Source organism: Echinops telfairi, unplaced genomic scaffold, assembly GCF_000313985.2.
Source record: "Echinops telfairi isolate 266 unplaced genomic scaffold, ASM31398v2 ScPeMD7_9;HRSCAF=40, whole genome shotgun sequence".
Taxonomy (NCBI): domain Eukaryota; kingdom Metazoa; phylum Chordata; class Mammalia; order Afrosoricida; family Tenrecidae; genus Echinops; species Echinops telfairi.
Window position 1 is genome coordinate 28851097 of NW_022103906.1, and position 27416 is coordinate 28878512.

Sequence of the window (27416 nt, forward strand, 5' to 3'; positions counted from 1 at the left end):
GGAACTGGAAACACAGGGAATCCAGGACCGATGAACCCCCTCAGGACCAGTGGTGAGAGTGGCGATACTGGGAGGGTGGAGGGAAGGTGAGGTAGAAAGGGGGAACCAATTACAAGGATCTACATATAACCTCCTCCCTGGGGGATGGACAACAGACAAGTGGGTGAAGGGAGACATCACACAGTATAAGACATGACAAAATAATAACAAATTATCAAGGGTTCATGAGGGAGAGGGGAATGGGAAGGGAGGGGGGAAAAGTTGAAAGCAAATGTTTTGAGAATGATGATAGCAACAAATGTACAAATGTGCTTGACACTGGATGGATGGATGGATGGATGGATGGATGGATGGATGGATGGATGGATGGATGGTGATAAGCGTAGTACGATCCCCCAATAAAATGATTTTTTAAAAAAAATAGATTTACAGCCTGGGAAATCCTGCATAGGGTCATTATGGTTCAGCATTGACTTGGTGGTGGTGTGGGGTTTTTTGTTGGTTTTTGGTTATATGCCTGTGGGTATATATATGCCAGCTATGCATCCGTGTATATTCATATATAAAATAAAGCACTGGGGGCCCACAAACACAGATACTTAAACTTAACCAGTTACCTTGAGGGATTGCTTTATGGGATCTGAAAGCTCAGGACCATCGTCTCTTGAGACAGCTAGTTGGCGTAATACAGTGCATGGAGTTTATGTTCTGCATCATAGCTTGGTGACAAGCATCAGGGTATTAAAGGCGCGGGAGCAATCATTGATATACAGCTGTTGGTCTGTAAGCATTCGGAGTGAAAAAGAAGGAAGGAAACCAAACCCTCAGAGAAGAAACCCGTCCGTGGGACTAATAGTCTGCACACACATCATGACGTCGTCCTCTGCCCAGAGACAGGAACTAGATGGGGTCCAGCTTGATCAGAAACATAGATCCTGACCGTATGCGAATTGGGGAGAATTGTGGACCACAACTCTAATTCTTCAAAAGTCCAGACTTCCTGGACCAGAAGACTGCCAGAGACGATTACCCCAAGATACTCTTTAAACTTTGGACCAAACTATTCTCTGAGACCATCTCCTAGAGCACATCACCTGTGAGTAGTCTTCCATGTGAGACCCGAGATTTACTCAGAAGCCAAGACAAGAAGGCAGAAGGGCAGGCAAACTAGACTACTGGAAATGGAACGCCCAGAACGAAATCATGAAAAACTGGAAAAGCTATGAAAAAGGTTACGTGTCTCTGAAAAAAATTGTGGAGAAATTGTTACATGGGAACCCAATTTGCTGTGTAAACTCTCACCAAAAAAATTAATAAAATATTTGATTTACAAAAAAGACATTATTACCAGTAGTAAGAAAACAATCAAGAAATATTGGCAGCGCTCTTACTTGCAATTTGTAAAGATAGAAACAAATCTTGCTCCATCACGTATATGAATTATGTACTTAGTGCATCATGCTTGTTCGTTTAGGTGTGCCCACAGTTCATAGCTCAGCAGGCATGTTTTTCATGCGCTTCTTCCTTGAGGACCTTGGTTTTTCTCTGTTCCTCTCACCCTTTTATGTGTAATGTTACGTTCCTTTGACAGACATTGTTCAAGTGCTAGGTGTTTCCTGCTCCCTCTCCCAGCCCCGTGAGGTAGATAATCCCACTTACCGACGAGGAGATGGATTCTGGTTGTGACGTATGTTCAGTGGCTTCCCATAGCCAGTAAGAGGAAAAGTCAGGATCCTGTCATTAACTCTCTTCTTCTTTCTTTTTTTTGTGAGTGAAAGTTTTCCATTCATTAATTTATACACATTTTATCTTGTTGTAATCCCCTCAGTGTAACAGTACTCTTTCCACGTCCTCTCTGTATGTGGTGTTTCCGTCCTCTCTGTATGTGGTGTTTCCGTTTGTCGCTCCTTCCTGCCTGCTGAGCATTGTTTTGAGCAGATGCTGCTCCTTTGGTCTGGCATGGTTCATTGCACACTGGTGATCTTATTCACTTTGGTTAAAGCACTCAGCTGTTAACCAAAAGGTGAGCAGTTTGGGCCCCCTAGCCTCTCCGTGGGATAAAGGTTCGGCCCTGTGCAGCTGTAAAGGCTCACAGCATTGGAAACCCTGTGGGCCGTTCTGCTCTCTGCTGTGGGGTTACTGTGTGTCACAGTCCACGCGATGGCAGTGCGTTTGGGTTTGTTGTTTAGCTGAAAGTTGACCCCTGGCGTGAATTTAGTTCCAGGTGTGAAGGGTATCCAAGGGCCAAGTTCTCAGGAGTTCCTTTAGTCTCTATAGGGCCAGTAATTCTGCTTTTTTATTTTTTATATTTTATTGGCACCTAATCCACATGTCATACAATTCAATAGTTCAATCATTTGATCATATGAAGAATCGTCCAATCATTAAGTTTGGTCTTTTTTTGTTTGTTTTGGATATGTATTCCACTTTTTAAATTTTCCCCTATCAGTCTGTCACGTTCTAACATAATCCTGATGAGTCCGATCATCTAGCTCTTCTGGTGTCTGGGTGGGAAGGCTGGGGTTCACGTGGTCCACAAGACCTTTGGACTAGTTGTTCCCTTGAGTCTTTTGACGTTCTTCCCTCTTCTTTGCTCCCAAACATAAGAGACCCATAGTTGCACCCTCGATGGCCATTGGCAGGCTTTTAAGCCCCAATTGCTATTCAACAAAAGTAGCAGATAGAACATTATTGGCCTTGAGCATTATGTTACATCAGTTGGCCTGGATGTTTCCAGGATGTTTTCCTGGGTCACTAAGCCCAGTGCATCATTCCCGCAAGGCGCTTGTTTATGGCTAAGACATTTTCCGAATTTTGTCCCTCTGTGTGCTCTATAATATCCTTGGGTATACTTACAGCAAATACCAATGTATATGCAGAAATATCCTCTGCTAAAACCCTGGTGGCATGGTGGTTAACTGGACTGCTGACCTAAGGTGACCAGATTTTAACATTGGTAAAGTGGGACACCGTTGATAAAACTCATATCCTGGCGAAATAGCCACATGGCAGCTGAAAACCGTATACCCTAGCTTGTCGTGCATTCTTTCCAAAAATCGGGATTTTTTAAAACACCGCGGAATGCTGGAAAAAATTGTTAAAAATCAGAACTGTCCCCGCCAAAAGCGGGACATCTGGTCACCTTATTAACCTTAAGTCGCTATAGATGGTTCTAGAAGTGTAAGTTTGCTGGTTTGGAGGAGACTGTGTGGGCAACTATTCAGGTAAATGTGGAAGTCCCTTCCGTGCTGTGTTGATGATGCCTGCTTTTTTCCATTACAGTTTTTTAAATGAGGATGTTGAGTTTTGGGGGGGAATTTGAATATGCAACTGTGTGATTACTATAAAAGTACCAGTAATTCTGGCAGCTTAAACTTCCACACATATTTAATGGGTTAATCTCATTTTGAAATAGGTTGGCCTTGGGGAAGCCTTATTAGAGGCTGAAACTATTGAAGAGCAAGAATCTCCTGTTAACTGCTTTAGAAAATTATTTGGTAAGAAAACTTGTATTTACAGAAAGTAAAGGATCTCTTCATAGTGCTGAAGGGTTTTTTACTAGCCAAAGTGCATTTTAAACAACTTCTAAAATTATGTGATATACTTGATAACTCTGAAAATATGTGTGTAACCAAATATGGAATTGTGACACATAATAAGAAACTTGTGCCCTACCACCCAGTTCAAGCACTAGAGCCTATTTGTGTTAGTTAGGAGGTGAATCGATTAGTGCACCCCCTCCTCGACTCCTTTCACGGGCCCTTCTGCCCAGCAGTTTTTAAATCCGTGCCATCAATTTATGGGTTTTTTCCCCCAATAGATATTTTTTGATAGTACATTGAATGAACTCTAAAATAAATCTTGTTTTGGTGGTACTTTAGGGTAGGCAGACAGCCTAATCATTTGTAATTTTTTTCCCATTTCAGTGTGTGATGTACTTCCTCTAATAATTAATAACCATGATGTCCGATTACCTGCCAACTTATTGTATAAGTACTTGAATAAAGCAGCGGAATTCTATATCAATTACGTCACCAGGTCTACTCAATTAGAAAGTCAGCATCAAGGTAAGTGTGGATATTCTGAAACTTCCGTTAGACATACATTAAAATTGAACATTTGGAAATTCCTCATCGTGGTGATCATCCTCCTCTGGATGCATGCCAGTTATGTAGTGTTCTAAAATACGGTACCTGGACAGTGTTACTGCAGCTCAGGAATGAGATTTTTCTGAAATCAACTCAACACTTAAGTACCGCACAAAGAGAAAAGACTAATGTTGATGGTGGGCTGCTTTTTTTCTCTCTCAAATCACAGGTACCCAAGACACATCGGATTTAATGTCCCCTAGCAAACGGAGCTCTCAGAAGTGTGCCATAGAAGGCCTCACGGGAAAATCCTCCCAGATTGCGGACCCCTGGGAGAGGCTCTTTAAGGTTTTGAATGTTGTTGGGATGAGATGTGAATGGCAGATGGATAAAGGAAGACGGTAAAGAAACTATTCTTTTCTAACACTGCCTATCAAATTTTTTGATTGCATAATCTCAGAATCCTTGTTTGTGGGGGGGAAATAGCACTTTTAAAAAACATATCATGAATAGGCATATGTCCCTGGGCAGACTCTGCTTGCTATTTACACAAAGGACATTGAAGTGATTTTTCACTTTACTGTAAGATTCCTAACTGGGGTATGAACTCTATGATCATGATTATAACAGTGTATCATGATTGCCTTAATTCAAAAACCACACTCACTGCCACTGAGTTGATGCTGACTCATGGGGACCCTCCGGGGCAGAACGAAGCGCCTCTGTGAGTGTCTGAGACTCACTCTACGGGAGTAGAAAGCCCTGTCTTCTTCCTGAGGAGCCGCTGGTGGTTTCAAACTGCTCACCTTGTGGCTAGCAGCCCAACAGGTAACCACTACTCCATCAGGGTTCCTAATTCAGACGGGGAAATTTGCCATCCATTTGCAGACAGGAGGAAGCACTATGTGGTACACTTGGATAATGGATCCAGAAGGTTGGTGGTTCTAAGACACGCCAGGGCCTGGTGAGTGACTTCTAAAAGGTCATCGCTTGAAGTCCCCGTGTGTCACAGTTCCACTCTGAACACTTGGGGTCTCGATGAGTTGAACCCACTCACTGGCAGCTGGTATGAGACAATAAAGCATTTGACATGCTGAGAGCTCTGTTTGCTAAAGGGATGCTCCCGCTGGTAGCGGTGTTTAGGCCTTTTGGTGGCATGCCTAGAGCCATTGAATAAGCTGTGCTGTTCTTCATCTTTCAGAAGCTATGGTGATATTCTGCACAGAATGAAGGATCTCTGCAGATACATGAACAACTTTGACAATGAAACTCACGCAAAATATAAGAACCAAGTGGTGTATTCCACCATGTTGGTCTTCTTTAAGAATGCATTCCAGTATGTCAGCAGTATACAACCATCTCTCTTCCAAGGTTGGTTTGAGAATTTTAGTGGCACCCAGATTTTAAAAGTGGCCTCAGTGGGGAGAATGAGGGGAATTTACATATTTATTTTAATCATTGCTCTTGGATTCAAGTAACTACAGACTGGTGCCAGAGTTTTATTTTTTAGTTGTTGGTAGTTTCTATGTAAGTACATTTGCATTAAAAACATTTTGTATCAAAGTGTTAGGTTTCTGGGATGGTATACCTCGGTTTTTGCTTCCCAATGCTGAAATAATTCATGCAGCAGAACCACTTTTGAAAATTCAAGTGCCTTTTTTGAAAGAAAGGAAAGTTTCAAGTATTACAGTCTCAAAAAGTACACCCTATTTTTGGAAAGCATTCTAGGCCGCATTGCCGGGCTGTGAGAAAGTTCGAGACTGAAAACGGTCACTTCAGGGGAGCGTGGAAGCAATGTCGGAACAGGAGCACAGAAACTGCACACAGACCCAAGAGCAGGAAATTCCAAGAGAGGGGAAAGGGCCGCGAGTGGGTTTGTAGGCCACACCTGAACAAGAGAGAGAGGGGTCCGAGGCCTGCTCTTATCCCCCTCCAGCATTACTGAAGGGGGCATGGTTGGGGTTGTTGACCCATCTTATTGGCTGAGTTTAAGCACAGCTGTGTGATGTCATGTGCTTAGCGTTGTGTGTGTGGACCCAAACTTAGCGTCACCTGCACCTTAGTGGCCTTAGTCGAAGCATGCTATTTTAGTGGCTAAGTTCAGGCACACCTGTATGTAATACTGCTGATGCCTAAGGTGGGTGTGCCCAGGTTGGCTAGGGTCTGAACTGGCTGTTCTGGGTTTTCCCCTAGGTCTCTAATGAGTGTGCCTGATTTCTTTCCAGCCCCTTTATGTGGCCTGCCTGCTGATTCCTGCTCGGGCCGGCATTGGGGAAGACAGCCCCTCTGTGTTCCTAATCTAGTGACCTGTCAAAAGTGTGTGAAATGAGATGCAGATATTAAATACCCCTGGTTTGCTGAAAGTAACAAACATAGCAAAATGTTAAAGGAGATTTCACAAAGATACCACAATAAGCCAAAAAAAAAGTATAGGTATATACATGCTCTAGAAAGCTTGAAAATTTAAAAGGGTGAAAATAGTCAAAATCCTTTTAGTGTAACAGTTCACATTTTAGTAAATTGCCTTTTAGCCTTTCATATATTTGGATTTTTTAGATTTGCAGCCATAATATACTTGTACATACAGTTTTACTGTCTTTTTTCCCTTTGGGTAATTTCATGATTCATCATCGTTCTAAAATATTTTCAGACATTTAAGAACAAATCCAAAGGAAGAAATAGCTTTGTAAGCCAGCAATGAAAGTCGATGTGTGTCCTTCCAGTGTTTTTCATGAAGCGCGTGTGGCTCGGTTATTTACCTTATTGAGATCAAAGGAAACGATTTTTTTTCCTCATTGAATTACATTTAATTAAACACAAACATCACATACTTTCACCTTCCCCCAAATGGTAACTTAAATCTTAATGAAAGAAATGGAATTTGGTTACTAGTGTTTGGGGAAATTTTTTAAAGATTTCAAAGTCTTGCCACCAAACTTAAAAGCTTTTTTTTTTTTTTAAGTGGTTACCAACAACCTCGTTCTCTACTTAGCAGTTCAATATGAACCGCTCAAGTTTAGTCCAATCATTTAACTTTAGTTCCTTGGCATCTACAACATAACTGGCTTTAAAATTTTCCCTGGACAGCTGTCCAGGACACGGGCCTTCTTCCTTGAAACACTGTCAGTTAGCTTGGGCAACTCGAGTGCCAGAGCCATGTAAGTTCAACACAGTCGTCACCAACTCTGGAAGATCAAAATCATGTTTTCATCCCCAGTCCTTCCGAGCATTGCTGTCATCAAAGTTCATGGGCCATCTATCCGCTATGGCCTGCCGGACAGAATCCACGTTGTATGTGATCTGGAACTCGGGCACGTGCTTCAGAACCTCCCGGGCCAGCTCCTTTGGGGTAAAGCTCATGGCATTGATGTTGTAAGCCCTCATGCATGGAGAGAGACTTTGCTGGGCCTCCATGACCTCCAGGGTGGCCCTCAGACAGTCGTCAGTGTACATCATTGGGCGCTTTGTGCTAGTTTCAGGTTGCACTCAAACTTGCCATTCTTTGCAGCGCTGTGGAAAATCTGGACCGCGTAATCAGTTGTTCCTCCTCCAGGTTGGGAGTCTGCTGAAATGATTCCGGGATAACTCAGGCATCGGAAATCTAACCCATATCGATAATAATAGTAGTCTCCCAAGAGTTCCGCGTGAACCTTGGACACACCATAGATGGTCCTGGGTCTCTGGATACAGAAATCAGGAGTCGGGTCCCGGGGAGAAGTCGGTCCGAAGGCTCCAATGGTACTAGGCACAAACGAGCGCCGGCCGTGCTCGGTTGCAATATCCAGCACGTTATGCAGTCCACTTATGCTCACGGCTCTCACCAGAGACACACGTTCACTTCTCCAACGGCACCGAGCAAAGCGCTATAATGAAACAACCAGGTGATACGGTTGTTCACCACTAGCTCGCGCAGGTTCTTGTAGTTCAGGATATCGGAATAAATGAACGGACCACTGTGGAAGATGTGGTTGGGGGGCTTCCTTATATCAGATAAGATCACATTGTCCTTTCCAAATCGCTTCCTCAAAAGGTTCACAAGCCCCACTCCAAGTTGGCCAAGACCCCCTGTGATTAAGACTCGCAGATGGTCTGTCTCCGAGAAAGTGATAGAGTGGAAGTTGGCGTCGGCTGGGATTTGCCGAGGGGAGGAGCCCGGGGGAACCTGAGGGGCACCGCAGATGTCCAGCAGCCACAGGCTGGTCTCGGCAGCATCCGGCCCACGGCCTGGCTTAGTGTGCGAATAACTGGCATTTTCTTTCAAATACTCTTCCCACACGGCGGCTTGGAGATGCTGCGAACGCAGCGCTGGAGTCTGGGAGGCACACTTACTGCCAGCGACTGGAAGATGAGGCGCAGAGAAACAGGACCAGGAAACTATTTTTGATGACTCCTTTTTAAGTGGCAGTTTAGTAAACTATATTGTCTTTCTTGCTCCATTTGAAATCAGTTGGTGTGTCGTTCCCCCTACCCCTTCTCCAGGTCCGAATGCCTCAAGCCAAATTCCACTGATTCTCCTTGAGGACGTCTCGAATGCATACGGTGATGTAGAAGTTGATCGCAATAAGCACATACATAAAAAGAGGAAACTAGCCGAAGGAAGAGAGAAAACCATGGTAATCCTTTCAGACGTAATTATTCAAAGACGGTGAATCTTTGGAGGTAAAATGATGAGGTTCGGTTGTGTAACTGTTGTTCTCATCTGACGGTAATACCCCCTTAGGGGACATTTGGCATTCTGAGGGCCTGTTGGTTGGACCGTCACAGCCAGGCTGGGAAGGGGAGGCCAGCGGCGGTGCTGCTAAAAGCCCCGCAGAGCCACGCAGAACGGCTCTCGGCCGAAGGGGCAGTGGTGCCAAGGTTTAGAAATCCTGGGCTAAGCTAGTAGGCCTGTCTGACGGACTCAGACTCAGCTCTTGAGCTGATGTCAACTCCTGGTGCCCCTGGGAGTTCCTGAAACTAATTCTTAATGGGAGTAGAAAGCCCCATCTGTTTTTGTGGAGCAGCTAGTCGTTTTGAACTGCTAATCTGACAGTTACAAACCCAGTGCTTAACCACCATGCCACCAAGCCTCCCAGCATTTTTACTGAAAAGCCTCAATTACATTTGAAACTCCCAATGCAAGTTTAAAAAAAAATGCACTGGGATCTCTAAGCAAACACGGTGGTGGATACGGACGCGAAATGGAAAGTGCCGCGGTGCCCAGGGTAGGAAGTCAGTACAGCCCCTGGGAAGGTGCAGCATACGACACCAGGATTGGAGGATGCACATGGCTTTGTCAGTTGAAACTGGGAGATAGATAGATGCAACAGACTAAATAACGTCAAGCCCTGTAACCATCTCGTGACCAGGCAGCAAGCCTGTGAAAGACAGTGATGTGCAGACTTGTGTCTTTTAAGCAGAGGAACCCTTTCTTTCAGTAAAATCTTTAGTGAAGACCCAGTGTGTCATGAAAGTATAGGTGCTCTAGTTTGGGAGTAAGCAAACGTTTCTCAAGGGCCAGATGCTAAGTATTTGTGGCTGTGCTGGCCGTACAATGTCCTTTGCAAATATCCCACTGTGCTATTAAAGGAAAAAAGGCCAAAAACAGTTCACAGCAAGTGATGTGGCCATGTTGCAGTAAATCTTTATAAAAAGAGAAGTAGGTGAGGCCCACAGGCATGCCAGTGTCGGCTCTCATTGACGTGCCGTGGCCATGCCAGGAGCCTCACTCATTCTGTTTCCTCTCCTCCTCTTCAGCCTGGGAGTCATGGTACTGGCCTGGGGTAGCAATTAGAAACATGCCTTCATCAGATGAAATTGAGGCCACTATAGTATAGGATGAATTAGAACTGGGAATGCACAGCAATTCTGACTATTTCCAAGGTTGTTATGAACCCTGTTGGTGAATAGTGTAAATCAATGCTTCCTAATCCAGGAAAAGGAGAGCTGGTGGCACAGTGTTTAAAGCACTTTGCTGTTAACCAAAAGGTTCAAACACACCCGTTACACAAGAAAAAGCTGTGGCAATGTGCTTCCATAAAGATTTTCATCCTTGCAAAACTATGGAGCAATTCTACTCTGCCCTATAGGGTGGCTATGAGTGGGTCTTAACCCAAGGAAGTGCATATATGCAAAATTGTGCAGATCATCCCCAGCACTGATAGATGCTCTAATACCTAACCATGAACTCCAGGCTAAGAACTCTACTAATCTGCTCTCTCCTGGTTACCCCATCTGCCCTTGCCTCCCTTCCTCGTGTTCCGAGGTGGGGCTAACTGCCGAGTGGCTGGTAAGCTTGAACTGTCAACCAACCCTGTGTTGGCAACCCAACACAACCGAGTGCACTACACTACCAAGACACCCAGAACTTGATGGCATAGCTCGTCTGCTTTTCTAATTCTGATCTGTCGTGTGCTCATCTCGTGGGCTCTATTCTCATACGCTGACCCACTAACCACTTTGCGGTTTCCATGTTGTCTCTGTGTTTCTCCCTGTTTTTGGTCATTGCTGTATACGCCATCCTTGTTCCCAGTCCATCCCACTGTGTACCTCCACCCGAGGCCAGCTCCCAGGCCTAGTCTTCCTGCCACAGCAGAGGCCCCAGCTCACAGAAGTGCTTTGTTTCACTCACACTGTATTTGAACCTCACACTGTAGCACTGGGAGATTTCTCATTATAATTGCTGACTTCCTAATCATTAGAATGGCTGATAATACTGGATCCTGCAGATGGGCCACAACGGAAAGTGGGTGGTGGCTGTTCACCTTAGGTGGACATACGCCCTCCACCCAGCCCACTGTACAGCCGTATACAATGTGCTTCGTGGCTGGCACTCAGTAGTGTTCCTGTACTGTGGGTCCCCTATCCTCCCACCTATATGTTCCTCTCAGTTAAGACTCTTACTTCAGCCCAGAGCTTCAAGCTGCACTGGTGCATTTTGAAAACACTTCATATTTACTGTACTTTAGAAACTGCCTGGCACTCCATTCTAGTCCCACCACTTCTGGGGACTCTCCCTAAACTCTAGATCTCATTTCAAGGCAGGGGACAGACCGTTCACGTTACTATATCATATCTGTGTGCCAACACTTGGTAAGTAATAGAATCCTAGTGAGCCAGGACACCTAAGAGATGGGTTTAGTTGAGCAGAAGTTCTGTTCCGTTGTTGAGGGAGGCTAGGAATATGGGAGCTAAGCAAGACTGAGCCTACAAGGATCATGGGGTACCAGGAAGATTCAAAACTCGGAAAGCAGCGGGAAAGGTGGGAAATGTGTCCTAAAAAAACGTGTCTACTTTATCTGAAAGAACCCATTTACAATGATTTATTCCCTCCAGGGCCTCCTCATCTTATCTGAGATTAGCTTGGAAAGAAGAGCTTTTAGTGGAAACATATTTTGAAATGAGTAAAAATATTTATGGAGATTATAATTTTGTCATTAAATTAATATAATGAGACATTCTCAACAAAATGAAAGTAGCTAGAGCCGTTTCACCTTTATTTGCTTTCTGGCAACGTGTCTACTGTACGCACTGGCATTGACACTGAGGTTCTTCATCGGGAGCCCTGTCTTTGTAGCTTCCCTCTGGTTGTGAGGTGCCTCCGTCCTGATTCAGCAACGCTACCTCCAAGACAGGGGCACACTGCACCATCCTCACGACTGTTGTTCCCTGTGAGCCCATTGCTTCAGCCACTGTGTCAGTCTCTTTCAGAGAGGGCCTTACCGTTTGTCACTGACCTTCGACTTGACCAAGGCTGGCGGCCTGATAACGTGACAGAGTGTCGCTGTCTCGCTGCCAAGGAGCACCCTGGCTTTCCTTCTTCCAGACACCTTCGTTACTCTGGCAGCCCCGGTGCTTTCAGTAGTCCGTGCCAGCCCGGTAACTCAAGTGCACGCATTCTCCTGGGGCTTCCTTATTTATTATCCAACCTCCACATGCTCAGGAGGCTATTGAAAATTCCAACGCTTGGGTCAGGTGCACTGTAGTCTTAAAGTGACATGCTTGCTCTTCTGCACTGTACAGAGGTCAGGCTTTTCTCCGTGTGTCCTGGCGTGGTCTGTGGGCCCAGTGTGAGGACTCTGGTTTTCTTTACCCTGAGCTGTAATCCCTACCGAAGGCTGTAGGCCGTGGTCTTCATCAGCAAGTGCTTTCCAGGCCTCGCCTTCAGCAAACAAAGTTGTGTTGTCTGCGTATCACAAATTGTTAATAAGCCCTCCTCCAATCCTGATGCGGAATTCTTCAAATAGTCCGGCTTCTTGAATTATTTGCTCAGGCATGCACATTAAATTACCCGAGTCTGGCGAAAGGACAGCCCTGATGGCACATCTTTCCTGATTTTGTACTATTTTGCTTCTTCCCTTGCTCTGTTCATATGACTGTGTTGGCCTGGTTGGGTGAATTGAGGTTCAGTGGTAGAGTTCTTACCTCCTACACTGGAGATCCAGGTCGAATCTCAGCCAGTGTTCCTCATGTGCAGCCACCACCTGCCCTGCCCACATGATCCCGGGGCTGGCACAGAGCGATGCAGCTAGCAGCAGCAAACCGAGTCCCTCTGGCTCCCTCCCCTTGATGTCACTTCCCATGAAGAGCAGAAGAGGTAGAGCTCATTATTATGACACGTGGAGGACATGGCTAGAGAGGGGCAGACAAGTGCAGTTCCTGAATGGACACCGTGCATTGGCGGGAAGCAGAGCTGAAAAGAGGGAATAGCACTGGAAGGAGGTAGTAAGCAGTGAACAGGGCAGGCTAGACTTTCCTCGGACATTACTGCATAAGGAACAACTGAGGCTTTAAATGTATGCCACTGCATGAATACCATTATCTGGATGCACAATGAGTAATACCAGAGACCACAAAAAGTTAACATAAAACAGGTGCTACTTAAACTATCGCTCCGTGTATGATGTGCAATTTTAAGTGCCTGCCTTTGCTCTTAACCCAGCATATGTTTGGAATTTATTATCAGGAAAAAAGGTAAGGTTTTTTTAAAGATAAAAACTGAATATGGGTGTTTGCACAACTCTGAGAGCGGACTGTCAACAAGTTGTGCGCTTCGCAACCATTGCAGTGGCAAATGGATGCTCTGCGTGCGAACTGCATGACGCACACGGGACAGTGGCCGTGAAAGGTCCTGGGACTTTCCCACAGACTTAGAAGACCCCTTCCTTTATCTATAGACTTTACCACAATAATTTTCTAACTGATGAGCGAAAAGATTGAACATTTATATTAATTTTCAAAGCTCACTTGCTAAATTCAGACATATGCATTATACGCAGACTAATAACTCTTGGCATTAATCATCAGCATTGGCCACAGGAAATGGGAATTTTGTTTGTAGATGACTATATTTGCAGAGCTGAAGTAATTGTGCTGCTCATGTTCTTTAAGCAGAGTTCAGACGATGAAGACGGTTCGGCAAAAGGAAGGAACCGTCACATTGTGGTCAATAAAGCCGAACTTACTAACTCAGTTGAAGTGCTCGAAAGCTTTAAACTGGCCCGGGAGAGCTGGGAGCTTCTCTACTCCCTCGAATGCCTCGACAAGGGTAAGGTGGTTTATTTTTCTCTAAAATCAGTACTCTTAAAACGTTACTGATTCATGCAATGTCAGGTCACGGGTGGCTAATTGAGTGGTTTGTCGTGGTTCACACGTATTATGGAATTCTGTTTTGAGCAGGATGCTTAACCAGTTATTCATAAACAATGCCTGGCACGTGGTCCCTTGTCAGCACTGGTGCCTAATACAAATATTGTTTTGAATAGATACATTGCATAACTGACAAGTCTTGTGTTCTAACTCCACCTTCTAATTGAAATTCTAGAATGTTGTTTTAGTGATCCGAGTGTAAAATTACTGTGCATTTCTGTAGTACTAATTTTCTCTGGTACTGTTCTCTTCCTGGTTTGCTTTTTTTTTTTTTTTCCCGCTTTCTGCTTCTGTGTTACATGCCTTTGGTAAATTTGTTTTTGACTTCTCACTCAGAATTTACAAGAATTTGTTTGGCCTGGAAGACAGATACTTGGCTTTGGTTACGAATCTTCCTCACTGATATGATCATCTACCAGGTAACACGGTGGGTCTCTCAGGAGCGGTGCCAGCGTGGGTGTTGTGGCAAGCCAAAGTCACCAGGCTGGGTGTGCTGTGGTCCCTCTCTGGACTCGCCATCTCCACATAGCTTCCAGATTGACAAGGCTGGACCGCCTTTTGCAGGTTCTGGTTTGCCCAGCCACACCCCTCTGTAAGATTTTCTCCTTATTCAATAAAAGATGAACACTTCTTGTTCTCCTTCCTCCCCTCTGGGGAGTTTTTCTGCCCTGCTGGCCTGCCCTTGAGCTACTTCTGACAGAGCGAGGAGAGAGCTCACTGGGGTGTCCAACCTTTGTTGCTGACATGGACAGCCTGCTGCTTGCTTCTTAGAAGAAAAGTTGTGTTCGAAGTAAAGACTTCGTAGAGTAATGGCATGCCTAAAATGTATTCTTACCAACAGACTTGTCTCGTTTTCATAGTTGAGCGTCTAGTTAGAGGGTCTGATCCTCCCTCAAGCTTTACCTAGTCAGGTGGCCCAGCAGCGGGTTAACTGGCCATGTTCTTCCCTCCTTGCTGCCATGTCTTTCCAGGGTCAATATAAAAAAGCTGTCGCCAGCCTGCATCACCTAGCAGCTCTCCAGGGGTCTCTTCCTCAGCCACAGATCACTGGACAGGGGACTCTGGAACATCAGCGGGCTCTCATCCAGCTTGCCACCTGCCACTTTGCTCTCGGAGAATACAGAGTATGTACCCTGGGTGGCCTGCAGATGCCCTGTGACCTCCCCAGGCTTGCTCCTCTTCCTGCAGTGCCTTTGTAATTCAGTACAGGCTAAGGGAAGGGGGAGCTGTCTCCTTAGGGCACCTAACCCACTAATCTCACCTACTCATCTACTTAGCCTCCCAGCTGAGGACGACCTGGCTGGCTTGGTTTTACCCAGTTCTCTCTGTACTTAGTCTCTCTGAAATGAGGCTTCAGCGCTTTTCAGGTTTCCTTGTCAAGACACCGTTTAGTCAGAGGATGGCCTTGTTAACTTATGGTCTGTGATCCCTTTAGAGTGGAATCCAGATGTTCTTGTACTTCAGAAGAGGCGGCCATGCTGCAGTAAGGAATGGGGAAGGATTTGCACCTGGCTTACCTCAGATCCCCCCTGCCCCTTATAAATGGGGACGCTCCCTCAGAGCAGGGTCATACAGGGTCTGTTTCCACCATGAGATTGTGAGCCCCTCCTCCTACAGGTGGGAGCATGATACAGGTGTCAAGCCCTCACAGCTTCTGGCAGGTGGTTTAGCCTGTATACTTAATAGACATTTGAAAGTAATCTCATGAACTTAAATATGCATGGGTACTCATTCATGTGTGTGTGCGTGCACGCATTTGAAGCCACAACCTCATGCACGAACTATGATTTCTTTTTCTCATCTATGTGATGTTGATTATGATTAAAACCCATAAACCAAGTTGTTTCCACTTGAACCTTGAAGTGGGATCCATGTTTTCTGTGTTGACCTTCAGAAAGCAATGGTCAGTGCAATATATGCATTTACAATTGGAAAGACTTTTCCACTTCATCTTTCACTAACATAATTAATGAGAAGCCTTATAAGTCCAAGTTTCACCTAAGTGCTGAGAATTTAGAAGAGCCTATCTCTGTCCCCACACAGAGCTACAGAGATCCTGTCGGCTCAGCCCCTCCCAGGACAGACACCCCTGCTCTCCACGCCCATTGCAGGGGATGGGCGGTAAATTCTGATTGAATGACTCAAGGCAAACCCATTGTGGTTCAGGGCTCCAGTTAAGTACCTCTGCACTGCCCACGATCCGGGATTAGATAGATCTCCAGGGGTAGTGCCTCTCCTAATTACCCCTGAACACCTAATTGCCTGTCTTCAGCTCTGACTCAACCTAGCCAGGTGTGGGTTTCTTTCATTTCTAGACCCTCAGACGTAAAACTTTCAAGTCATGGCTTCTTCCTCTAGCGATTCAGTTACTAACTCCTTAAAAAAAAGTGCCATCCACACAGTGCCTTCTAGGGTTTCTACTGTCCCAGTTAAGTTCAAGGGCAGGTCCACTCAGAAGGTTGTGACGACTGTTTTAGGATTCTAACGGGTCGTCTTGATAAGTTTCTCAAAGGATGCAAGATGGTCACAGGAACTTCTTACGAAGGAGTTTTAAGAAATGGAAAGCTGCATTGGTAAGAAAAAGATCAGGAAAATGGTACCAGGGAATCTTTTTTTCCCATCACAACAATGCATGTACTCATTCTTCAAGGGCAGCAAGAGCTGTCCCATGGGAATTTAATTTTGTTAGGCAACCTTACCACATCTTTCTTCCAGCTCTCTTCTTGCTCCTTCAGACTTGTTTTTGTCCCCCAAAGTCAAGAACATTTCCAAGGAACATGACCAGGTTCCTCAGGGGCGCCCAAACTGCCTGTGACATGTCCCCCATGGAAGTGCAGGAGTGACAGCAACACTGCCTTCAGAATACAGACCAGTGTTCTCCACCTTCCTAATGCCATGACCCTCTCATACAGTTCCTCGTGTTGTGACCCCAACCATAACATTACTTTTGTTGCTATTTCATAACTAATGTTGCTACTGTGATGAATCGGGCAACCCCTATGAAAGGGTCATTCGACCCCCAAAGGGGTCGCGACCCACAGGTTGAGAACCGCTGACATAGACCTAAGATGGAGAAGATGCCAAGAAACAGTAGGACCATATTTAAATACTTGTGTTTCATCGAGGTTTCTTCTACGACTTTAAAGCCATACTTTCCGACTCGTGTTGTGTATACCTGAGGACGAGCTGCTGAGCTCGCTGCTGCCCAGTGTTTCTGTGGCACTTCTCTGTTGAATACAGCCCGTGCTGTCCCTGGTCTGCCTCGGTTCAGAACCTCGTCGGCCTCTTTTCTGTAGATGATGTGTGAAGAGGTCCTTGATCTGATGTGCTACATGGTGCTGCCCGTCCAGGAGGGAGGCAAGTCACAGGAGGGACCAGCAAAGGTGAAGCCCAAAGTTAGAAGAGGTACAGTGACAAGCTTTATTTTCGTTTTATAAAAATGAATCTGGGACCCAAGGTTGCAGTGTATTTTGTAGTTCCAGATAAGATAATGCTGTTAGGATTTTTGCAAAGTGTAATGAATTTTATTTTAAAACCCATCCCCACGTCAAGTGTTTTCTTAGCTCTAATATTATAAGAAACTATCTATCTTGTGTTTCTTCTGAAGTTCTCTTTATTTCTCACGCTTGTAAGTGCTTTGAAGATTACCTGTGAACTCTTTTTCTTGCCTTGACCAATTCTCGGGAAAGTTGCAGATTAGTAAATTAAAAGGTATCTCTTACAGTGCTTTTCCCTCTTGGCCAGTGTAAGCTTATGTAAATTGATAGTTTGAAATGCTTATGTAAGAAAGGAGGAAGGATCGCTGTCACTATTTTAAATTTTTACCTTGAAAGTTGAGAGGGGAAGAAAAACACAAGTCAGTAGAAGGAAGGAAGTGAAGATGAGCAGAAATTAATAAAATAAAACACAAAATAGGGGAAATTGATAAAACCAAAAGTTGGTTCTAAGGAAAGATGAATAGATGAAAGACCGGTCAAGGGAGTCAATGCAGATGGCCGTCAATGGGCACGCCAGAAGGCCTGTCCCTCTGTGTCACATCCGCACACATCTGAAACGGGGACCGGAGTGAAAAAGCATCTCTCAAGGGTCTACAAACAGATGCCACTGTGCACAGAGTAAGCAGGTTGTTCATGGGTCTGTGCTACTGTGGTACGGGTATGCAGGGTGCCAACCAGTGATGCGGAGTCATGTCTACTTCGAGAGAGGGACGGGAAGGATAGGGTCGGAGAAAGATGCACACTTGAACTGAATTGACTACTCATGTTTAAAGTTGAATCAAAATGTTAACATTTTGTAAAGCAAGGGGGTGAACACACTGGTGTTTATAATATTCTCTTTATATCTGTGGTTCTCAACCATCCTAATGCCGCGAGCATTTAATACAGTTCCTTATGTTGTAGTGACCCCGCCCTCAACCATAAAATTAGTTTCATTGCTACTTCATCACTGTAATTTTGCTACTGTTGTGAATCGGGCAACCCCTGTGAAAGGGTCGTTCAACCCCCAAAGGGGTCACAACCCACAGGTTGAGAACCACTGCTTTATATATCATTTCCTATATATTTTAAATAATGTATAATGAAGCACATTCAAAAAAGTTTAAGGTAGAAGATTGATAAATAGAATTCACAGACCATCAAAAAGCAATTTCATTATCACTAATCATAGCCACTGCCACTGAGTCAATTCCAGCACACTGTGACCCTATAATTACCGTTTAATTATGTTTGAAGTCATGTGTCTGTTGCTTGTCCCTTTTTAAAAAAAAAAAGGCAAGCATCTTAAACATCTGCTTTTCAAAGCTGTTTCTTGATAACACCCATTTTGTGGACTTCTGTTAGGTTCGGATCTGAAGCTGCTGCCTTGTACCAGTAAGGCCATCATGCCATACTGCCTGCATCTAATGCTAGCATGTTTTAAGGTAAGATCCGCATGGATTCGTCTGAAATTTTTAAACATTTGAAATGACATTCTGGTCATCCTGGATTCTGTGAACTAAACCCTGTAGCGGAAGGTTCGTTCGCTTGAAAGGGCAGCAGGCTGGGACAGTGGGAAAGCACGCTGGCTAGGAACTGACCACTACTCACTTGTGCCCAGACCCACTGCCTCAGGGTGGATTCAACAACTGTTCTAGGCAAAGATAAACAGAAACGATCCCCGTCCTTAAGTTTACAGCTAATAGTGTGGCAAAAATGCAAGTATGCCTGAGTGAATATTCCATTAATTAGTGCCGCCCCCCCGTGAGAAACAAGTTGCCCTTTGGTGTCTGAGGGTGCTGAGAGCGAAGAAGTGTGACGTGCTTGCTGAGCACGGCTTCCGTATGGACTGTGCCTCGACACGACCCACGTTCTGTAACTGCCCTGAGGGTCCACAGCAGCATGAGGCTCCACAGAGCACCTGCTGGCGTAGGCAAGGGTCTCCGTGTCACTTGTATTCACAGCCCGGGCCTGTGCAAACAGCAGTCGGGGAATCAAGTGGCATACTGCGTTGGGAAAATGCACTGCCAAAAACCTCTGTCGAGTGTTAAAAAGCAAAGGCGTCGCCTGAAAGAGTAGGTGCACTTGAGGCAGGCCACGGGGGGTTTAGTTACCTCATTGGCATGTGGAAGCTGGATAGTAAATAGAGCGGCTGATGAAGAATTGATGCCTTTGAATTACAGTGTTTGCTGTGGGGGAAGAATATTGAGTGTAACCATGGGTTACAGCAGCACAAACAAATCTGTCTTGGAAAAAGTACAGCCAGAATGCTCTTTAGAAGCGAGAATGGCTAGACTTTGTCTCACACACTTTCAACATGTTATCAGGAGGGAGCAGGCCCGGGGGGAGGACATCCTGCTTGGTAAAATGGGGGCAACAGAGACAGGAGGAACCTGGGGAAGACGGATGGGTGGTGACGGTCACAGCGGGCTCAGAGCAGTCCCTGTGAAGCCTGTCCCGCAGCAGGCCGGTGTGGTTCTGCTGTAAGCGGGCGCTGAGCTGGAGCCAACTGGACGGCGCCTAACAGCAGCAACGCACTTGCGCTCATTTTGAAATGACGCAGATTCCAACCCCGAGGACTCAACAGGACAGACTCCCAACTGCCACTTAGCGTTTCTCGGAGCAGATGGCCGCCTCGTTCTCCTGTGGAGCAGCGAACCACGCACCTTGTTAGCAGCCACCCCGCTTAACCACAGTGCCACCAGAACCAGCCACAGGTGCACAACACATTCTTCATCACAGTCACCCTGACTGCACATGCAGGTTTTAAATCCTTGAAGATCTCAAGCCTTTTCCTGAACTAAACCCAAACCCACTGTCGTTCATTTCGTGTCCAGCGCATAGAGACCCAGCAGGCAGAGGAGAACTGCCCCCTAGGGTCTCTCAAGCTTTTCGTTATCAGCTGAGCGCTTTAACCACTGTTCCACCAGTGCTTGCTCTACACTAAAGGCTAAAGAGAACCATGTGCACCTGTTTCAACCTGCTTACAATTCGACCGAGACACACTTAAAAGCGGAGCGCATTTGCAGGGACTGCTTAGCCACCACAAGAAGGGAGTACCGACGCTACCAGGCTCTTAGGGCGATGGTCAGCCTCTTCAGCATTATGATCCACACCAGCCAAGGCCCACCAGGGTTGAGAAAGTTGTAAGACACGTTGAAAGAGCATCAAGCTCCCTGGCTACCAAAAGGGAGCCTTACAGCAGGGGCACCAAACCGTACCTCGGCAGTTTGTGAACAACAGAGCAACCTATGGGGCCTGCGCTTGAATGCTGCGGTTCTCAAGCGGAACTCCTCGTCACCATCTCCAGACGGTGGAAACCATTGAAAATACGGTTTTAGACTTACCTGCTCATTGAAAGCATAAAGCCCTTTGGCTGCTTGTCCAAACTCTTCCTGTCTGGTTGCTCCGTGCCTTCCTTTCTCCCTCAGCCCGTGTCCTGCTCAGACCCTTTTCCCCTCCCTGGCCTTTTGTTCACCCGGCCCCATGGGCCCCTTAGAAGAACTCGCCAACTACTTCTGTTTATGCAGGACCTGCTCGTTTCCTTAACCCTACTGTAACAGTCAGCAGCTGCAGGCCCACCCAGGCATTTCCAACTTCCATCAGCGTTCCCAGCTAACGGCCCCACCGGCAGCCTCTTTCCCTTCACGGGCTCCATCCCTTCCACAGCAGTTGTGATGCGGAAGCGCTGGTTTCCCATGTGCTTCTCTCCCTGCTCTGATGACTGTTAGCACACCGTTCCATCCAGCAGCTTTGCCGCCCGCCCCCTTAGGAAGTGGTGCTTGCTTTATTTACCGTTCCCTCGTGGTTTCCTTGTCTTTGTGTGTCTTGCAGCTCAGAGCTTTCATGGACAACAGGGATGACCTGGCACTGGGACACGTGATCGTCTTGCTTCAGCACGAGTGGCCACGGGGCGAAAACCTCTTCTTGAAAGCTGTCCATAAGATTTGCCAACAAGGGAATTTCCAATATGAGAATTTCTTTAACTACGTGACAAGTATCCTTTTTTCTTGTTCAGTTCTCAGGTAGTCTACAGTTTTAGAATGACTACGTGGTACCTGATTTTCAAAAAGGAATGAGCCGTTTAGGTAGAAATAACCCTTTGGGTATTTACCCACTCCTTCCCCATCGGCCCCGATGGAGAACTAAGGGAAGGAATACAGTCAAAGCTGAGGCTGCAGCAGCTTGGCTTGTGAAAGTCCTAAAAAGGCTTCAAAAAGCACTTCAAGGACTCGGGAATACTAACCACCTCGTTCCCTTTGCTGTCTCTCTGACTTCTAAGAAGGGACCCTGGTTCCCTGAGTGATGGCCTCCAGGTTCCTGACGGCCCGGGGCGGCTGGGATAGCATGGACTGACCTGGCTCATTAGCCTTCATTTATCAGAGGGCTGCCTCCTGTGGCCTCACCCGTGCCTTAGCTGTCATAGGGGCCACCGATACTCACCAAAGCTTTTTGTCACACCGTGTACCAGGGAAGGACCACGGAGTTGAAGGCAACTCACCACTGCGGGGATTTATATCCATCGTTTTTCTGTACGATTTCTGAGTTGCAGGAATCCGCTACCCTGGAGCAAATAGCCCGAACAAAAGTTCTTTCCCCTTTTGGAGCGACCTTTGAAATACTGGTGACATAGCTTCCAGCATCACAGCGATACACAAGCCAGCACCGTGTGAGAGGTTGGGAGGACAGAGGTTTTGAGAGTCTGTATGGGAATGTGTCCATTATGTTTTAGATAAAATTTGAGGAGCTCACAGCCGCCTCTGTCCCTGAGGCATCTAAGCATCCTTTTACACTAGATATAAAGAAATAACCACTTTATTTTTATAAATTATAGTCTATAAACAAACCCAAATAATCTCTATTTCATTTCTCATTAAGGAAGCAAAAGATTTTCCTCATGACTGTACAATCTATTAAATTATTGTAACTACGAGGGAAACAGGTTGTCTTAATGTCCTGTACCCTGGCAGATCTAATGTCGGGTATTGTGTTTAAAGCACCTTATTTGGTGTAAGCATCCTAGCTTTGGAATCAGACAGGCCTGAGTTCAAATACTGACACAAAATGTCTGCTGGCTGGTGGTGGGCAAGTTACTCAGATGCTCTGAGCCTCTTTCCTCATCTGAGAGAACAGGGGTCCCATGTTTTCACCTGTGGTTAACCTGAATCTGGTCTACAGATATTGATATGCTGGAGGAGTTCGCCTACCTAAGAACTCAGGAAGGTGGGAAAATTCATCTGGAATTACTACCTAATCAAGGAATGCTGATCAAGTAAGCAGACTCTCTTTTTTTGTTCTTCTTGCTGAATGCTCACCTGTGTGCTTCTAGGAACTACAATTTGACACCTTCCCAAAGCTTAATAGAAGAGTCCGGATGTGGTCCCTGCTTTTGAGAGTAGATTTGGCTCTTGGGTAAGGTGACCAGACAACCCGCTTTTGGCGGGACAGTCACGATGATTTTTAACAATTTTTCCTGCGTCCCACGGCGTTTCAGAAAAGTCCCGATTTTTGGAAAGAATGCACGACAAGCTAGGGTATATGGTTTTCGGCTGCCATGTGGCTATTTCATCAGGATATGAGTTTTATCCGCGGTGTCCCGCTTTTGTCCCGCTTTACCAATGTTAAAATCTGGTCACCTTACTCTTGGACCCTTTTGAGGAAAGACTTGCCTGCCCTTACCTACATGTCTCTGTCCCTTTTCCAGCTTTTCACTAGCCAGCAGCTTCATTCGCGGTATCTTTTCCTTTCTCAAACTTAGATACCGATGGTATAAATTCCCGATGAACACCGAGTGCTTTCAATGAAGAAATGTTATTCTCAATTGCATTGGATTAGGCTAATTCATTAGGAGCAGCTGGTTTTGACTCATTGGCTGTATGTGTATTCCACGATTGAGTTGAGGGCCTCCTAAACATTCTTCATTGCCATCATAGTATACAGAGTGAGACCGCCAGGTCTTGGCTGCCTTCCAGAAACGGTGGTGGGAGGGCTCTGCTTCAGGCCGCGCTGCCCACAGCCACCTGGTGCTACCCAAATCCCATCTTGGGCTGGATGGGAAAACCAAGTTAGTGACCATTTATGATTTTTAAATAGTTCATAAATCTTGCTTCTCTCCTTTGATATGCCTTGTAGTTTGGATAAGGTATCCTTTCTGCTGTAAGCGCCACGTGTAGTTTATTTTCATACTTCTCCTTTTGCTTCCTGCATTTTCAGTGTGTCTATCGGTCAATATTAATCACTGCAAGAGAGTGATCCCTGAGTTAGAATGTCCCTCAATTAAAGGGGGAATGGAGTCTTCAGTTGTTGGAGGTAAAAGTCCACGTCTGGCTCCATCTTGGTAGAATACTGGAAATGCTGAGAGAGAGGAAAGTAAATATTTTTTCTGGGTTTCTGTAACCTTAGCATCCGATGCGTAGCCAGCAAAAACAGAGGCGCCCAGGTAGCACAGTGGTTAAGTGCTCAGCTGTTGACCAAAAGGTTGGCAGTTCGAACACACCAGCAGCCAGTCTGCAGGCAAAAGATGTGCCCATTTGCTCCCATAATGTCACTGCCTGGGAAACCAGTTGGGCAGCTGTACCTGCTTTGTAGGGCTGCTAGGAGTTGGAATCGATTCAGTAGCAACCAGCTTTGTTTAACAGGTTTATCTGGAAGAGTCTTACAGAATCCATTCTGAAAAAACGGAAAGATTAGGTTGGGTTTTGTTCTTCATCTTGCAAATGCAATTATATATTTGAAACATTCCAAATAAAAGAACATTCTCTTTTTTGAAAAAATTAAAAACTAAACTTTAGGTTGCTTAAGTACACTCATTTTCCCCTTCCACATACTGCTCCAACATTGTGGACAAAAGCAAAAAGAAGATAGCGCATGACTCAGAAACATGCTTACCAGACTTTGGATGAAAGCTGTCTTCTTGAGGTAGGAGCCACGTAACCACTGTTGTGTTACAAGTTCTTATCTAGGTTGTGTGTGTGGCTGGGTATAAAACCTAGAGTAACTTTTGAGTTTATTCCCACTGACACTCCCCATTTACGCTCTCATTGCAGAGACAGCCACACGAGAACCCAACCGTTCCCTCTAGAAATTAAACCTACCCATGTTGCTCACTGCACTAAGGTAGCGTTTACCTGTTGTGGGAACATGAGGTCATTGTCAGAGTCCACATTTAAACCACAACCTTCACTGTACTCAACTTTGTTTTACCTAACAGTTTTTCTTCACCTGAACAGATACATGGATACACACAAGCAAGGCCTTAAAGCAAAGGGGTGTGGGACCCCCAGATAGCAGCACTATAGAGAGTGCCTGGAGTGAGGTAGGGAAACACATCATACACGCCTAAGCTTGTAAGGGATGATTCCATGCGCCTCTACCTCGATCACGTAATCCTTCATTTCTGCTAACTGCCCAATCAACTTATTGCAATCAAGTCAATACTGACTCATAGCAACCCTACAGGACAGGGTAGAACTACCCTGTGAGTTTCTGAAACTCTGTAACTGTTTGAGAGTAGAAAGCCCTGTCTTTCTCCTGAGGAGCAGCTGATGGTTTTGAACTGCCCACCTTCCAGGTCCTACCAGAGCTCCTCCTTAACAGGAGATCATTAAACCTCAGGAAACTTTCCCTGTTATTGGCAAAGATGGGGATTCTTACCTAGTGAGCTGCCCTGTAAGGACATGCTCAGTGTTCACTGTGAGTCCCAAAGCTCCTTCGAAGCCTGCACCCCACGTTACCTGGGCCTACACCGTAGAAGCGGAAGCACACTGCGTAACACAGAGGGCTCCTGCTCACCAGTCTGGAGGGTAAATAACTACCTTCTTTTTCCCTTTGGGTTCCAAGCCTATTTTCTGGCGTCGGTGCAGCCCTTCTTTTGGCCGGCTGAGCGGCAGAGGTCAGCAGCACACAGCTCCCCGCTCGGTAAGGCCGTGGAGCCTGCCCTCGTGGTCGCATCTGGGAAACCAGCGGGCACAGCTCAACCACTGAGGGCTCCTGCTGCCCAGCCCTAAGAAGGATGCGCTCGACCGCTACCTGGACAGTGCCAGTGCACTGCTCTTAGCCATGTAGTCTGTTAGCTGCACAGGCTGATGACAAGGAAAGCAAAGCCCGGTGTATGTTGGGAACAGAGTGGATCATTCATAATGTCGTATGAGGTGATGGCCCTGCTGACCGCTGAGCCCGTGTGGCTACAGAAGCCCACAGAGCCCTGGCTCCCAGGCGCTTTCACCCCTCTCTTCCTCGTCTCCTTTTTGTTTTGAAATAGCCTCGGCCTCCTAATACTTTCCACAATTCCAGCAACCTCTCTGTACCCAATATAAACTCCGCCAACCGGTAGTTCCTTTGGAAGGACCCCAGCAGCCACAGACAGTGACAGGAAGTCACCAGGTACTTACTGTGCTGGGACTGGTAGAGAGAAGGAGGCTGGATTTGAACACGTGTCTCCGCCAGTGTTAACCCTTTTTCCTTCTGCCGTTCAGTTGCATTTCACCAGCCTCTCTCCTCACGGGTGCTTTTTATACCCAATCTCCAGCGGGCTGAGCTCTGGGACTTCTGGCCGGGCGGCCACAGCGGGGCAATGAGAGGGCTTGCTTGCTTCTCCGGCCTCTTCAGAAAGCCAGCCGCAGCCAGTGCTGGTGGAGGTTCGAGCGTTCTGTAGTCGGCTTCCGGTCTCCTGCACTTGCTGTGCAGTGTTGTTTTGCAGTGCAGGGTGAGTCGGTGTGGGTGTTTGAATGCTGCTGTTTGCTGTTTCTTAAAGGCCTTCTAGCCCTCCCATGGGGTTGCTGCAGCAGGAATTCTTACCTGTGCTTCAGCCCAGCATACAGACTGCTGACAGGTACCAAGTGGCCAACACCTGCTCATAGTGTGCTGTTTGTCCACATGTTTTACTGCCCATGGTTCCAGCTCTCTGTTACTCAGTGCCCTTCTCCATGCCTGTTTGTTTTTTAATTTGTTCTGCATCCCTTGGCAAACCATCTGGGTGTAATACTGTAACATTTCTTATTTTCTTCCATAAGTTGCCAATGTGTTTGTGTTCGATTTAAAAATCATTATGGATCTGGAAAAAATAAAAAGAAAGTGATGTAAAACTGTACTAGGTTTAAGTGGACATTAGATTCAGGGCCAAACTCTGGTTCTCTTGATAAAACCTCGGGCCTTCAGTCATAAATACTTCAAGACACTGAGGCGTATGTTTATGCTGAGATTTTCATATGAGCATTCAGGTCTGTTGCTTCTTGGGCCTTACCTAAGGGTTAGCCAGTCTTACTCAGCCACTGATACCATTTGCTTCCAGAACTCTCCTGAATTGAAAATACCTGATAGGTTTGCATTCATTAGCCTCTTTATCCTTAAACCTTTCTTAAACCACAAAAGGTTAAAAAAAAATTCTCTCCTTCATCCAAATTTACCAGTGGTGGAGGCCCAGGTAGAAATGTACGATTGAAGCAGCGTCAGTCAGCGAGTTGCGTTTTAGATTCTAACGAGCATGCATTTCTAACTGACACCTGCTCCTAGACCCTCCAGGGCAGCTGGAGAGGGGGTGGTCAGCAGCAGTTTGGGGTTGTAGTCCAGGACCCAGAAGAGAAGCCCCTGCCCCTCCCGGACAGCACAGAGGGGGTCTGCATCGATTCCCCACGGCATCCACGTCCAGGCCACCCTGACACCAGCTCCTCAGTACTGAGCCCATCAGCCCGAATGGGCCGGAAAAGCCCACCGAGAATTTCCTTGCCCCCACCCCCACCCGCTCCGGGCATTGGAGAAAGTCCCAGTGTCTTCACTCATCCAAGCCTGGTATTGGGTGGTTTATTTTTCTTTTGTTGCATATCAACTTTATACTTAGACTCTTGCTAAACTTTTTAATATAGTACTACAGTTTGGAAAACATCCTCGAGTTTGATTTGGCAGTTTTAGTTTGCCCGAGGCAGCACGAACTTGAAGCCGGTGTCAGGGCATCAGTGAGGCAGCAGGCTGGGGAGTGGAGCTGACAGGTCCCCTCCGTCTGTCCGCCAAACAGAACCCAGTGAACTTTGCTGGATTTTTAATATCTAAAGTTGTCGTTATTTCCTTTTCTAAAGTTCAACTTTGGGGACATCACCCGAGCACTCTGTTAATGCCCGCCGATGTCCAGGTCTCCTCCGAGCACTGGGCCGGACCAGACCCTCCCACCAGTAGGCCTTGACAGACCCCGACTGCCTCAGGCGGCAGCTCCTCGCCCCGACTTGTGCCGGGC

At 46.2% G+C, this 27416-nt stretch overlaps 1 protein-coding gene across 4 annotated transcripts in view; it reads left to right on the forward strand.

Annotated features, from left to right (window-relative positions):
• The first annotated feature begins 3420 nt into the window (after positions 1-3420).
• INTS10 (integrator complex subunit 10) overlaps positions 3421-27416 on the forward strand; it is a 25014-nt gene continuing 1018 nt past the window's right edge. Inside the window, exons 1-13 of one of the 4 annotated variants that reach the window (XM_030884659.2) lie at positions 3421-3497; positions 3927-4067; positions 4318-4489; positions 5290-5459; positions 8568-8701; positions 13458-13614; positions 14052-14134; positions 14687-14839; positions 17012-17120; positions 18557-18636; positions 21026-21188; positions 22370-22463; positions 25944-26021. In XM_030884659.2, the coding sequence (XP_030740519.2) occupies positions 4341-4489; positions 5290-5459; positions 8568-8701; positions 13458-13614; positions 14052-14134; positions 14687-14839; positions 17012-17120; positions 18557-18636; positions 21026-21188; positions 22370-22463; positions 25944-26021 (1370 nt within the window). In that variant the 5' untranslated portion in view covers positions 3421-3497; positions 3927-4067; positions 4318-4340. The remainder of the gene's footprint in view (positions 3498-3926; positions 4068-4317; positions 4490-5289; positions 5460-8567; positions 8702-13457; positions 13615-14051; positions 14135-14686; positions 14840-17011; positions 17121-18556; positions 18637-21025; positions 21189-22369; positions 22464-25943; positions 26022-27416) is intronic. The other 3 variants (XM_045286558.1, XM_045286559.1, XM_045286560.1) reach the window with 3 other exon arrangements.